This window comes from Portunus trituberculatus, chromosome 35 (genome assembly GCF_017591435.1).
Source record: "Portunus trituberculatus isolate SZX2019 chromosome 35, ASM1759143v1, whole genome shotgun sequence".
NCBI lineage: Eukaryota > Metazoa > Arthropoda > Malacostraca > Decapoda > Portunidae > Portunus > Portunus trituberculatus.
Genome location: NC_059289.1, coordinates 5015104 through 5030103, shown reverse-complemented (window position 1 = coordinate 5030103; position 15000 = coordinate 5015104). Strand labels below are relative to the sequence as shown.

Below are 15000 nucleotides of genomic sequence, written 5' to 3'. Positions count from 1 at the left end.
TGATATTTTGTTGTGATGGATTTTTTTTGTGTAATAATTATTTGTTTCCCCTTTTTATGATTAATCTTTTGAGCCTTTTACTGCGCGATGCAACAACTCACAGCACTAAAAGTAATGTATGAAGTGTTTTTAAAGCATATACAAAAAATAAAAGGTATAAAAGAACAGATTTTATAATTGTTAGGCAGTACAATGTTTGCAGGTGGCTGTGGAATTAAGAAAAATCCATCAGAGCGTTTGATTATTAAAGAAAGATGTGTCAAATAGCAGTGAATGGATTAAATGCTAATGACAGTACAAAACTTTAATCAACTCTGAACTTCTGTCATTTTACAGTCTGAAAAGAACATCAGTCACAAGAATATTTAAACTACTTCACCTTATTTTACGTTATCAGAGGTGAGTTTCAAGATTTAATGTTAAACCTTCACTACAAAGTCTTACGTTTAAAGAGAAACAACAGCAGTCGAAGAATTAATGGCTGTCGTTTCATTGTTTTGTGTATTTCTCTTACTTATTTTTCCTATTTGTTTGGTAAAGGTTCACCGAGTAGCCGTGTACCTGTGAACCAGTTGGAAGGCAACCTTTTATTTTATGTAAGAGGGTCACCGGTCAGGAGTTACAAAAAGGATCAAAAGTAAAAAAAAAAAAAAGATTCAAAAAGTCGGAATAGGTAATCGAAAATTGGAGAATAAGTGTCTTGAAAACTTAAACACTGCCGCTGTTCGCTGCCTAACATGCACGGTGACCAAAGGAAACACTGCGAGAGGGACTGGAAATAATCATCTCTGTTTTTCTTTTCCTCCAATTGTCGCGACTGTCCCTCTTTAAGGTGGACAGGACGATACTTGCCTAAATGATTCACCGGTGCCATTAATAATAATCCGATTCGGATGCCAAGGTTTTGCAGGCTGACTTGGATAGGATGAAAGAATGGACAGATAGATGGCAAATGCAGTTCAATATTAACAAGTGCAGGGTACTGAGCGTAGGTAGAGATAATCCAAGCAAAAGGTACACGATAGATAACGTGGTACTAGGAAGTTCCAAGTATGAGAAATATTTAGGAGTCATAGTTAGCTCCGATCTCGGTACAAGGAAGCAATGTAGTGAGGCCAGAAATAAGGCGAATAGAGTATTAGGTTTCATTTTTAGAAGTGTTAAAAGCAGGAGTCCCGAAGTAATACTAAAATTATACTTGGCGCTGGTCAGGCCACATCTTGACTATGCGGTACAATTCTGGTCCCCACATTTCAGGAAGGACATAGCTCTGTTGGAGTCAGTGCAAAGGAGGATGACTAAAAAGATACAGGGAATGAGGGATATTCCTATGAAGAGAGACTGAAAAACTTAATTTGCATTCCTTAGAGAGACGTAGGTTAAGAGGAGACCTGATAGAAGTATTTAAGTGGTATAAGGGTTTTAACAGAGGGACATGAATGTAGTTCTTAGGATCAGTAGCGGGACAGAACCAGAAATAATGGGTTTAAACTTGAAAAATTCAGGTTTAGGAAAGAAATGGGAAGAAACTGGTTTTCAAACAGAGTGGTTGATGAGTGGAACATGGTCTCAGTGGTCATGTAGTCAGGGCTGAGTCAATAGGGAGCTTTAAAAGAAGGTTAGATAATCTTGCCTTTTTGTTGTCTTTTCATGGATGGGGAAGATAGATGGAATTAGGTAGCTTAAGCACACTGGGACTGCCTCGTATATGTTTCGGACCTGGCGGCCTCTTGCAGCTTCTACTGTTGCGTAATAAAAGTAAAATACTATTAGAACGGCGGGTGAGCCACGCACGCACATGGGACTAAACTAGGCCGAGCGAAATGATGGTGGTATGCACAGTTCCATCCATAATTTTCCTGGTACAGGGGCGATTACACACAGCCTGTTCTTATGTGACTGCAGCCAATATATGAAATTTATGGTGAACGAGTGAATACAGTGTTGATGAGACGAGCACTACTGACGCGAAGGGAACACTCCAGAGAATTGATTTTCCTCGAGAGTTGCGTATCTGCAGGAAAAATGACGCTCCTTTTTACAACCCACGGTGTAATTGGCGAAGCATCTTGACATGTCTCGCCCGGAACGTCTCGGAACATTTGGTTGTCTGATTGTTGAGTTAACGCGCTCCGTGTACTGTGTTATTATTTATGTGTCTGTTTTGTTTAGTTTGTTTAGATGTGTCACGTACGTGCTGCACTCTGGCGGTGAGCAGCGGAAATAGTGTATGAGGAGTAAGGAACTGACTGTCAGTCCGTGACGTAGCAACAGAACACTTGTGTCCTTGTGTTACATCTGTGGACACCTTGTCCCTTCACTCTCACACCTTAGCGCGCCACGGACCAGTGGGTGTTGTATGATGTGCCTGCAAATGTTTGTTTGCTTGGTGCCGCTTCCATTGCTGTTGCTGCATCGTGTTTTCATGATTAATGGTGTACAAATGTAAATCATATAAACAGTTAATGGTTATATAATTATCTAAGTCTACAGAGAGAGTTGTTTGGGCTAAAGTAGCAACTGATTAAGCAGGATATCTTTTTGTACTGCACTGTTCTGTACTGGTGTTTTCTTGTTGAATATAAAATATAAGTTTGAAATAAGGTTTTTGAATTATTAACAATGAAACAAATTTTGGATAATATTGGCCGCCATACCTGTGACATTGCAGTTCAAGAAAATTCCAGTCTTTACAGCTGCTGTGTGTATGTCCTCTTCAGCTGTGGCTGTGTTTGTTACGTCTTATAATGGCATCATCCGTTTATTTCCAGTAAGATCAAAGGGCGTATTACACTGACCTATGATTCGCGGAACGAGGAACATCCGGTCCAGATAGCTGGAACTTTCCCGAGATAGCGGAGCAAAGTTGGGATGGCTTTATATCCATTCTGATTCTCCGTATGCTATCCCAATAAAGAAAAGTAAATGTAAGATATGTAATTAAAACATATTGTTTAAACTATAAAGATAAAGATGATATATATATATATATATATATATATATATATATATATATATATATATATATATATATATATATATATATATATATATATATATATATATATATATATATATATATATATATATATATATATATATATATATATATATATATATATATATATATATGTGTATATGTGTGTGTGTGTGTGTATTTTTTTTTTTTTTATGTCGATAGTTTACGCTCATGGCAACCATCCGCGACTCCAAAGTTGCCGTCGCACACCTCTCAGTTCTTCTCTAGCTTCTTCCTCTTCTTCAACAACAGGAAGTGCAAATGCAATTCCAGCATGAAGCACAGGTTGAGATATAATAGGCATGGTTTGATTTGGTTTGTTTTCATTAGGCCTGGTCTTGCTTGGTGTGCCGTTTGCCTAGCACGGTATAAGAACCTGGGCCTCTTGTGTATGTATGATAACGTTCTTGGTTTCGCACCAAGAACCGCGGCCCGCGTGTTGCCTATCATAGGCCAGTGTGATACTCCCTTTATAGGAGGTAACTCAGAAAGGCAATATTGTCGCAGGCGGATAAAGGAAATGTCTGTCAACAAAGAGCAAAATTCTGTCAGCATCAGTCTGTGCATCAGTTTACGGCTTAATGAATATAGGATAGGGTTCACTTTTATATTGTTTTTTTTTAAGAATTTGGCTGTTATCAATTCAAAGTGAAATAACATTTACTATTTGTCAGGCTTTATTTTATTTCCACTCGGTTAGCTTTGCGATACGGATGATGAAGAATGGGCGCCGCCTCGTCATGATGAGTCCGCCATTGCCTCTCTCCGCCAGCTAGGTTTGCTCTTACGCCCTGCATTGCTTTTTCTGTGCATGGTGTTCAGAATATCATGTCCAAGCATTGAGCCATGTTCGTCAAGTTCCCTTCCTTACTGTGGTGATTTACTTTTCCCCAAACAGAAGATACTGCACAAATGTCAGCAGTGAGAATTACCTTCACGGTAGAGCACATCTTGTAGCCATTCTGGAACACGTCAGTTACTAGACACACTTCAGCAATCAATGGCGGATGGCTTAAGAGTGTGGCGTCACTTTAGAAATGGAACTAAAGATGTTAGATACTCTGTCCATTAGTCTCAAACTGGGTATGTTTTGATATACTTCGTATCTGTTAATCACATCTGTTATTGAGGCATCCAGAGTAGGCCCAGGCTGCGCTGACGTGGTCATGTTTTCTTTACAGCAGCACCCTTTCAAGAACCATGCCATCAGATACGTTTCAATGTTAACAAGTCGCATTTGAAGGAAGGGAGACGTGGGGATCGCCAATCTGCGTCACTGCAAGAATTAGACAAATAGCTTTGCCTTCATCACTTCGCAATTCTGGCTGCGCTGTAATTTTCATCGGCTGACAAGGAAATAAACACTGTTGTTTTAGTAAATGAAATAAAGAAGAACAGTGGCTCGGTAGAGCACGCACGATGCATGAGGCGAAGACATTATGTCCTTTCTCACACCAAAACGTGTTGGGTTTCTAAGAAGTGAGAGAGAGAGAGAGAGAGAGAGAGAGAGAGAGAGAGAGAGAGAGAGAGAGAGAGAGAGAGAGAGAGAGAGAGAGAGAGAGAGAGAGAGAGAGAGAGAGAGAGAGAGAGAGAGAGAGAGAGAGAGAGAGAGAGAGAGAGAGAGAGAGATTGGCCAGACCTCTGTTCCATGAAGAGGCGGTCACTGGTAACTTGATCTTCCCTTACCTTTAAAAATACCGTCCTGTGGCGCTGGACGCTTGGACAGCCTGCAATATATCACACCCTCGTAGCTCATCGTTCCTCAAGTTACTTGACATTTCTTTACTTTTTATTGTTGAATGGATAAGTATTAGATTGATATCATTAGTATAATCGATGCAATATCAACTGAAAAAATGTGAATCACCCCTTTCACTGCGATATGCAACGACTCCGAGTACTAAAAGTAATGAATGAAATATTTCAAGCATTTGCAAGAAAGGAGAGGATTGAAAAAAATACATTTTTGTAATTTCTAGTCAGGATAACGGTGGGAGGTGATGTGGAACAGGAAAAGGTATCAATGGTACCTCAGGAAAGGTGTTTCTAATAGCAATCAAAGCGTTAACACCGTATGCAGTAGAAAGGAGTAAACACCGAAACCATGAAATCTTAGTTCTGTTATCTTCCCAAGTAGTCCATCTAACGTCTCCAGTCCAGCCCAGAGGCGACTTATACTACTGAATAACTTCCTTCATAATATTACTCTGATTTACATTTACTCCTCAGCTGGCTTGGTGCAGGTGGCACTGCGGCGCGGAAAGGAAAGGAGTGAGGAAGCCATGCACTGGATCAAAATTACCGAAATGTGAGCTTACAGAAAGACACTACCAATACCAGTCTTTTTTTTTTTTTTTAAGATCCTCGAAAAGAAATTTTTTCTCATCATGAGCGATGGGGTAGGCGGTAACAGCGAGGTCAGTGACTGAAGGCAGTGGTGAGGGGTTTACATGGGATCCAAAGTTGTATCACTGTCAGAAGGTAAGCAGCAATTAACTGCCGGAGCATTAAGGAGTAACGAGAGATATGAAAAAAATCCTCTACAGACGTCACTTTAAAAGTCCTGCTTGCACTTCCATAGGTAGAGACCAACACTGAAGCCTCCAAGGAATGATATAAAATCTTTGTATGTCAAGAAAAAAAGAAAAGGGAACTTTCACATGTTCAGATTAGATCCTATTCACCATATATATATATATATATATATATATATATATATATATATATATATATATATATATATATATATATATATATATATATATTTTTTTTTTTTTTTTTTTTTTTTAAAGGGGGTGAAGAGAGGAGGTAGCTAGCTGAAGAGAAAGTGGGTGGGAAGAGAAGGGGTGAAGGAAAGTAAGAGAGAGATAGATGGTGGGCTTGACCACCTTGCTAATTTTAGCATTACTTTACTTTTATTGGGTTTTTTTTTTTTTTTATTATTATTTATTTGATGCACGCTCAACGCTGTAAATTTTACTAGAATTAAATTTTAAATCTTGTCATATTCTGCCCTGCCAAGGAGACTGTTTTTTTTTTTTTTTTTATGAACATTTTCATTTACAGGTGAAATTTGGTTATAATTGCTTGCGGTATTGCCATATTTACTATATTGCTACATTTAGGGAACCACGTATGGCTTTTGTCCCTATTAAGCGTAAGTTCTTCGTATTTTTCAAGTTCGCTAGTTCTTATGGTTTCCCATGTTTTCAGTGCTTTATTATAATTTGATATGTTTAATGGAGTGATATTGTATTTAAGATGTAATTGTTCCGTGTTCAGTTGCTCAACTTCGTTACAGTGTATAAATCTTACAGCTTTATTTAGTATGGTTTGCATATTTCTTTTTTGGGTTTTTGAGGCCATGCATATTGGTATGGATGGGTATTCCATGACCGGTATTAGTAATGTTTTAACAAGAGTCGTTTTCATTTTTGGTGTTAGGTTGCTAAATCGTCTTAGTTGTGAAAGTATCCCTTTTCCCTTATTTATAGTTTTGCTGATGTGCCCATTGTATCCCGTTGATGCTATGTTTAGTCCAAGTAGCTTCCCATTCTTACAAGTGTCGATTTCTTTACCATTAACCATGATCTTTTGCATTTTGTATTGGGCTATTGGTAATATTTTGAATTTTTCTTCACTGGTTTTTATTTTCCATTTTCTTTCAAAGTTGTTTATTCTTTCGATTTCCCTTTCTACTTTATATTTCATCATGAGTTTAGATTTGCTGGGTATTGTTATGACTTGTGTGACATCGTCAGCATACATAATGTCTATACAACCATGTTCAGGTGGAGGGAGGTCATTTGTGAATAGCGTATAAAGGGTTGGTGATAAAACACTACCCTGGGGCACTCCACTTAATAATGTTATGGTGTTACTGTGGTCGTTCCCTATGTTGATTTTAGCTTTTCTATTTTCTAAAAAGTTGCATAAAATTTTTTCTAAAATGCTTGGAAGTTCTAGTTTTAATATTTTATATTTAAGCCCGTTGTGCCAGACTTTATCAAATGCTTTAGCCACATCTCGCAAGACCAAATAAACTTGTTTTTTGTCGGCTAAAGCATTGGCAATGGTTTCACATGTTGTTGTAATAGCAGTGTGAGTGCTTTTGTATGTTCTGAAACCGTGTTGACGTTCTTTTATGATATTCTTCTCTGTTAAAAAGGTGTTGAGTCTTGCTTGTATAAGTCTTTCAAAAATTTTTCCTGGCACTTCAAGTAATGATATTGGACGGTAATTTATAGGGTTTAATGGACTTTTATCTTTTTTAGGTATAAATTTTATGATTGCTTCTTTAAAGATTTCTGGAAAGTATCCGTAGATAAGCAAGCATTAAAAATATTTTTAAGTTGTTCCAGGGTTTTATTTGTGCAGTTTTGTAATATTTGAATATTTATTTTAGTGAAGCCGGGAGCTTTCTTTTAGATCTTCGTATGTATGTTTTAGTTCTTCTAAAGTAATTTCTCTTGTATGATAATCTTCAGTGTTGAGTCTGTTTAAGTCTACGGTGGAAATGTCTCAACTCTGTTATGGTTTTCATTTATGTATTCGTTGACTAGATCAGCGTGTTGCTTGTCAAAGCTGTTATCTTCTTCCTCAGAGATCCTAAAAACATCTTTCCATGTGTTCTCCATTAAGTTGCACTTCTCTTTATCTGAGTAATACTTTCTTCCCTCGGTGTCTTTCATGTAATTTGTGTAAGTTGACTTTTTCCCTTTTAGTATTTTAATTTTGTTCCAGAACTGTTTACTGTTTTACAATTTATTGAAATATTATTTATTTTGTCTTCCCAATTTTTATTATATGCTTCTTTGCATTTTTCCTTTAATACTGCTTTTATTCTTAAGTACTCCCTGTATGTTACTGGTGTCCATCCAAAGTGTGTAGCGAATTCGTTTAAGTTATTAAATTGTGTTTCTAGGTCTTTAATCTCTGGTGTGATTTTTAATTGATATATGTGTTGATAAAAAGATTTAGGTATTGCAATGTCCATGGCACTTTTAACATTTTTTATCCAGTCTTTAGTTGCTTCTTCTAGTTGTTCAACATTGCTACCATCAAGGCTAGAAATCTTTATCTTTGTGTTTAATTTATGATGAAATAAGTCCCAGTCAGCTTTATTTATATTATGTATTTTTGGTTTTTCAGTAATAAAGGGTATGGTAGAAAGTTTGAAAATTACAGGTAGGTGATCAGAAGTTGTTATATCACCTTGTTCACTGATGTAGTTCAAGTAGTGATGCTTGTTTGAGAATATTTTATCAGGGTTAGTAGATGAGTTCTGCCTGAAAAAAGTAGGAAAGTAAGGACCAAGATGCAGTAACTTTCCTTGATTTATGAGTTTATATAAACTTTTACCGACAGTGTTATTATCCTTATTACCGAAAGTAGTGTGTCTTCCGTTGAAGTCTCCCAAGATATAGGTAGGAATGTTGTTACTTAAGAGTCTGTGAATGTCTGGATATGGTAAAAAAGGACGTCTTGGGGGTAAGTAAGTGGTGGCAATTTGTACTGGTCCCAAACTTGTTTCTATTTCGACAGATAAAAAGTCAGTGATGAAGTTATCAAAAAGTTTGTGATTAATATTGTATTTGATTCCTATTGCTGAACCATCATATATATTTTCACTATGATTTACTTTGTATGTTCTGTAACCAGGGATTTTTAGTTCTTCATTTGATTTTAGTCCGTGACTATTTATTAGTATTATATCTGGGTCTATTTTAAGGTAGTATGGTATTAATGATGTTTTATTTGTTTTCCAGTTCAGGACATTGTGTTGGATTATTGTTATGTTGCGTCTTATCTTTTGTGGAATTTCGTTACGGTGCGCGGATCACGTGTTCCTGCAGGTGAACGCTCCTGAATGAGTCCGGGTCTGATCTTGCGAAACTCGTCAGGCCCGACCGTAAAGAAGCAGTGTGTTAGAGAGATTTCATCGTGCTCAATTTTATGTAAGATTTGTTCCTCTTCATACTTTTTATTTGTGTGTGTCCATTTGTACTTGTTATTTTGTATCCCTTTTAACAGCTCTCCAGTTGGAATATTAGGGGGCCATTCTTTTTCATTTGTTGTAAAAAAGTGTAAACCTAGATCTATATATATATATATATATATATATATATATATATATATATATATATATATATATATATATATATATATTAGAAAAGAGCTTTCATTACAGTTTTATATTTGTTTTCAGTCAAGTACTCTATAAATGGACATTTCCTGTCTGCTACAGAATGCACAGCAAGCCCGTTACTGTATTTGTCACGCAGCACAAACTCTGGCATTCACACACACACACACACACACACACACACACACACACACACACACACACACACACACACACACACACACACACACACACACACACACACACACACACACACACACACACACACACACACACACACACACACAACACACACACACACACACACACACACACACACACACACACACACACACACACACACACACACACACACACACACACACACACACACACACAGACACACACACACACACACACACACATGTAGATAAAACCTTTTTTTAACACACACACACACACACACACACACACACACACACACACACACACACACACACACACACACACACACATGGACCGCCCTCTCTGGGTCGCTGCCCTCTCTTCACATCAAAGCCCAACACTTGCACTACGTTGGGCGGGCACTGGCTGGCGCCCTTTGATCCCCCGCCCGGCCTGATAGCAGCGGCCGGGGAGGGGAGGCGTGGGGTAGGGTGGAGGTAGAGGGCCGGTTATGGAGGGAGACAGGTAAAGGGATGGGAGTTATGGTTGATAATAGATACTGCCTCCCTGTTTCTCCTCGCTAAAAGGAGATAAAGGCTTGCATCTCTCTCTCTCTCTCTCTCTCTCTCTCTCTCTCTCTCTCTCCAGTTCACTCACTACAGTCTTCTACATTGATGTCCTTCCTAAATAATTGGACATTGTCTATTTCCAATTTCATAAGATGCCTAGCAATGTGCTTAACACTCATTCCTCTCTCAGGTCAAACATTCAGCCTGGCCAAGTGACCTGTCCTCTCCGTGCAAGCAGCGAGCGCTGGAGGGTCTGCGTCAAATCATTCGTCGTTCATGTGTGAACTAATCCTCGTCACAATCGCTAGTTTTCTTTCCGCCACGAGATTACCCGGCGTGCAGCGATGGGTTCAGGGGCTGCTAGTATTTATTTACCTGAACATTGCCTGCCCGGACCTCTTGCTTGCCCATCATGCTTCTTTTAATACGAGTTCACACAAGATACGGCAAATGAGAGACGCGGACGTAGTTTTAAACGACTGTGAGTTTAGCAGGACTCCAACAAGAACTGTGAAATGTTTGAAAGCGACCACTGGACGACCATCCACCGCCTCACTCCGCGGTGTGTTTCGTAAACAATTTTAAAAAAGGACACAAAGCAAAAGTTACAAAGCACGCGAAGGGAAAAACAACTTTGTCGTATGTTATTCTGAAAAGAAGTGAAAGGCTCACTGAGTGGAAGAACCTGTTGGACTCTCGTGACTGATGTGACGAGGCGTGTTTGTTTCCTTTCTTTTATTTCTATAAATATGAGGCACTTCAAAACACCGTCTGCTCTACAGACCTTTGATCTCTGTTGCCTAACGCCTCGGCCATTCAATGCTTCATCAGTATACTTTCTATATCTAGAAATGTAAACTTGTACTGAGAACGGAGAGGCAGTGTTGATATCGTACAGAACACAGCAAGCCTAGCTAAATTTCGTTTATCTACTATACACACACACACACACACACACACACACACACACACACACACACACACACACACACACACACACACGTTCATACTAACAACCACCACCATCGCCACCACCACCACCACCACCACACCACCACCACCCCATCATATCCCTGCAGCAGCATTATCCAAGCACAGCACCTGAACACAGCAGCTGCTACACTACGTGCATACACACCCTCACAGCTTTCCTTCCCGTCTTCTCTTCCTTCCTCTCTTCTTTACCTCATCTTTTACTTTCCTTCCCTTCATATCTCGTTGCTTCACTCACCCGATCTCTTCCTTTCCGTCCTTTCTCGCTTCTTTTTCTCCGACACCCCCTTCCCCATCCCTCCTTTTTTTTCTTCCTCATGTTCTTGCTACGGGAGGGAACGGGTCTTGTGTCGCCTGGTCATGCTAGGTCAGCTTTCCTAGGCCACAACTTTGCCCCGAAGAAAAAGAAGTGTACAAATTTGCCGACGAAGATTATTCTTTCATTTAAGAATCTCAAGTCTCGAGGAAGAAGGCAAATTCTCTTAAGTTTCACGAAAGTTAGTGAGAATTAACGGCGTGTGGGGATTAGGGAGGTGGGACTGGGGTGTTGGTGCGAGGGAGGGGATAGGGGTGAATGGGGGAGGCAGCCGTGGTCATTACCGCTCCTTGTATCCCTTGTCCTGGGGGCGGGGTGAGGGAGGAGTGTTATGTTCTTACCTGGGCCGTCCTTGTGAGATGCGCAGCACCCGTAATTCATTTGGCTCAGGTGTGTCACATAATTAATAGTAAGAAGTTTGTCATTTATGTAAGGTACAAGTGGCTGCTTTAGTGTTGATGTTTGGTATAGATGTTTAGCACAGATGTCATGCAGTGATGTGGGTGTGTGATGTATTGGTGAGGTATGTGGGTTTGATTTAGTGGTGTATCGTGTGGGTGTAACAGGAGGGGTAGTGTACTAGATTTGTCGCGTGATTTAGGTGTATTGTAAGTGGGTAAAATACAGGAGTGATATAGGTGCATCATGTGATATGCACATTCCACTTCATTCTCAATATTTACTCAATGTGACTCAAATGACAAGTCGACTCGCACCTTACATCTCACTCACGACTCACTCACGACTCAGTACTCACGTCTGCGGTGACGCCATCCACGTGGTAGAGGTAGTGGTCGTGACAGTGGTCGTCTCCCTCCCTGGGGGCGCGTCCTGGCTGGTGTCTGAAGAACTCCTGGTCGTCCTTGTACCACTTGAGTGTGTAGAGACTAGAACCACTCTCGTCCTCGTAGTCACAGCGGAGGTGCACGTCATCCCCCTCGAGGGCCACGGCGGGCACGTCCAGCTTCGTGATGCGTACCCCGCCAGCGCCATCTGCGGGAGGAACCTGTGAGTGGCCAGCCGTGGAGTGTCTTCCCACTGCCTCCCTCCCGTCCCTGGTTACCTCCCGCCTTACTTTGCTTTGTTGTGTCTTCCCAGCCGCCTCACTGCTCCCTTCTCCTTCTTCAGTGCCATTCGTTTATGCCACGCACTCCTCCCTGTCTGGTAGCTTTGCCTTTCTTTCTCTTCCGTCTTTCCTTCTTCCTCAGCTCTCTCTCTCTCTCTCTCTCTCTCTCTCTCTCTCTCTCTCTCTCTCTCTCTCTCTCTCTCTCTCTCTCTCTCTCCTCTCCTTCCTTTCTCATTTTCTCCCAAGCTCTCCTCCTGCATTGTTGCCTGCATGAATTTCTCTTCCTACTAACCTGCCTTCCTATATCTTTTCCAATATCTTTTGCTTCCTTCCTTGTCCTTCCTTCCCTCCTTCCCTCCAATCTTCTTATCTCCCTCTATCTCACTCCTCTTCTCCACCCCCTCTCTCTTTCTCTGTCTTTCTCTCTTTCGCCCTTCTTCCTTGCTTGCTTCCTTCCTTCCTTCCTTCCTCCCTTGCCTGTTTCCAGTTAACTTGCCTCTCTCTTACCGGTGGTCTGCCTTCAACCTTGTTTTATATGTTTGCGTGTGTGTCTGCATTTTGCATGTAGGTTTATGTGTATACCTGAGCGCGAGTTTGTTTCTGGTAAAGTTTCTATGACTGTTTTGTGTGCGTGTCAGCATTTGTCCACCGCCCAGAAATGTGTGGGGGCGTTTTTGTGCTCCGTGAGTGTTGTTTCGTGGCTGCTACCGGTGAGAGAGAGAGAGAGAGTGTGTGTGTGTGTGTGTGTGTGTGTGTGTGTGTGTGTGTGTGTGTGTGTGTGTGTGTGTGTGTTTGTGTGTATGCGTGGGCTTTGTGCATGTGTGAAAATAGGGCCTTTCACCTTGTGTGTGTGTGTGTGTGTGTGTGTGTGTGTGTGTGTGTGTGTGTGTGTGTGTGTGTGTGTGTGTGTGTGTGTGTGTGTGTGTGTGTGTGTGCGTCCATATATCCGCAGCTTGTTCGTGTTTGTTCGTGTGCGTGCATGTGCGTGCGTCTTGATGTGTGTATGTGAACTGAGAACCTGTATTCACATATGAACCATTGAGAGAGAGAGAGAGAGAGAGAGAGAGAGAGAGAGAGAGAGAGAGAGAGAGAGAGAGAGAGAGTTTGTGTTGCAGATAAAGTTAGTGTTTGCCTGTGGGACTCCTAGGATGGGGAAGGGGAGAGGAGTAGTAAAGGAGACGACGAGGAGGAGGAGGAGGAGGAGGAGGAGGAGGAGGAGGAGGAGGAGGAGGAGGAGGAGGAGAAAAGAAAAGAGGAAGTGGAAGAAGAGAGCCTCACATTATCATAACTCGATTACTCCACAAACGTGACTGAGGAAGATGTTGCCAATGCCTCGTGTGTGTGTGTGTGTGTGTGTGTGTGTGTGTCTTCCTGCGCCTCCACCTTCCTCCCACAACACCTTGCCTCGTCCTCTTTCCTTTTACTCCTTCTCACTTTCCTCCTGTTCTAACCTATACATCCTCTCCCATCACCTCTTCCAGTTCCTTTCTTCCCTCTTTTTCATCTTCCTTCATCTTCATTTCCTCCTCTTAGTCTTCATTCTTTCCTCTCCTTTCATCCTAATATCTTTTTTATACTTACCTATCCACTTCCATTTCTTTTTTGTCTTCTTTATTTTCTTCATTTTCCTTCTCTCGACTTCCCTTCCTCTTTATTCTTTCCTCTATTCTCTTCTTATTTAACATTCCTTCCTCTTTCATCACCATTTTCTCTTTCTTTCTTTCTTTCCTCTTTATATTTTACCTGCCCTCTCACATCATTCCTCTCCGTTATTCTCTTCTTCCTTTTCTCTCTTACCTTTTTCTCCTAACTCCTTCCTTTCTCTCACATCACCTCTCTCTTCTCTTCCCATTCACATCATTTCTCTCACTGCATCATTCTCTCACCAGTTGTTTCTCTCTCCTCTTCTCTTTCCTGTTACTCCTTTCTCTCTCACCACGTCTTTTCCTCCATTACATTTCTTCCCTCCTTCATTTACGTCATCCATTCACGTTGTATCTCCCTCCCCAAAGCAACTCTCCTCTTTCTTCCCGTCCTTTTTTATACTATTTTTCTTCTCGCCTCTCCTCCTTCAGTGTTTCTTCGTCCCTTCCCTCATGTTTATCCTCCGCTTTCCCCATGGACGCTCTGTTTTTCTCCTCCCTTTATGTACCTAGTCTTTCTACCTCATGTTCTCCTTCCAGTCACTTACATATGTCATTCTCCCTCTCCCTTTCTTCCTCTCTCCTGTTCTGATGCCTTCCTTTTCTTTCCCTCACATGTAATTCATCTGGTTTATTCCTTTGTTTTCTGTTTATTGTGTGGTTTTTGTGTTTCTTTCTATTCGTCATTCTGTCATGTCCGTTTTTTATTCTTGTTTCTATTGTTTCGTTCCTCTCTTCCTTACCTTCTTCATCTCCCATGATATTGTTTTTTCTTCCTTTCATTTTCCTCATCAAATCATCCTTTTTCATCTGTATTCATCCTTCCATACCTTCCTCCAATCCTACCAATCCAATCTTACTTATCTATCCTTTTCTCATACACTTCCTTATTCTCGTCTCCCTTCGTGCTTTTCTTCTCCCTCTTCCCTTTCTCTTTCGTGAATTGACTTTATCTTTTACTCTTTCCCAGCCACACCTCAGCTCAGTTTGCCTCGCCATAGCATGCAGGAGATAGATAGGCGTTGTTTTATTACCTTTGTTAAGCTGCTATGCGAATTTAGATATTAACTCCTTCCCAGGCAGGTAAGTCATCTCATTCTGCCTT

The 15000-nt window shown here is 40.7% G+C and overlaps 1 protein-coding gene across 1 annotated transcript in view; it reads right to left on the bottom strand.

Moving 5' to 3' along the window:
* LOC123513240 overlaps positions 1-15000 on the bottom strand; it is a 160661-nt gene that overhangs the window by 52198 nt on the left and 93463 nt on the right. Inside the window, exon 3 of the mRNA XM_045270312.1 lies at positions 11944-12179. Coding sequence (XP_045126247.1) covers positions 11944-12179 — 236 coding nt within the window. The remainder of the gene's footprint in view (positions 1-11943; positions 12180-15000) is intronic.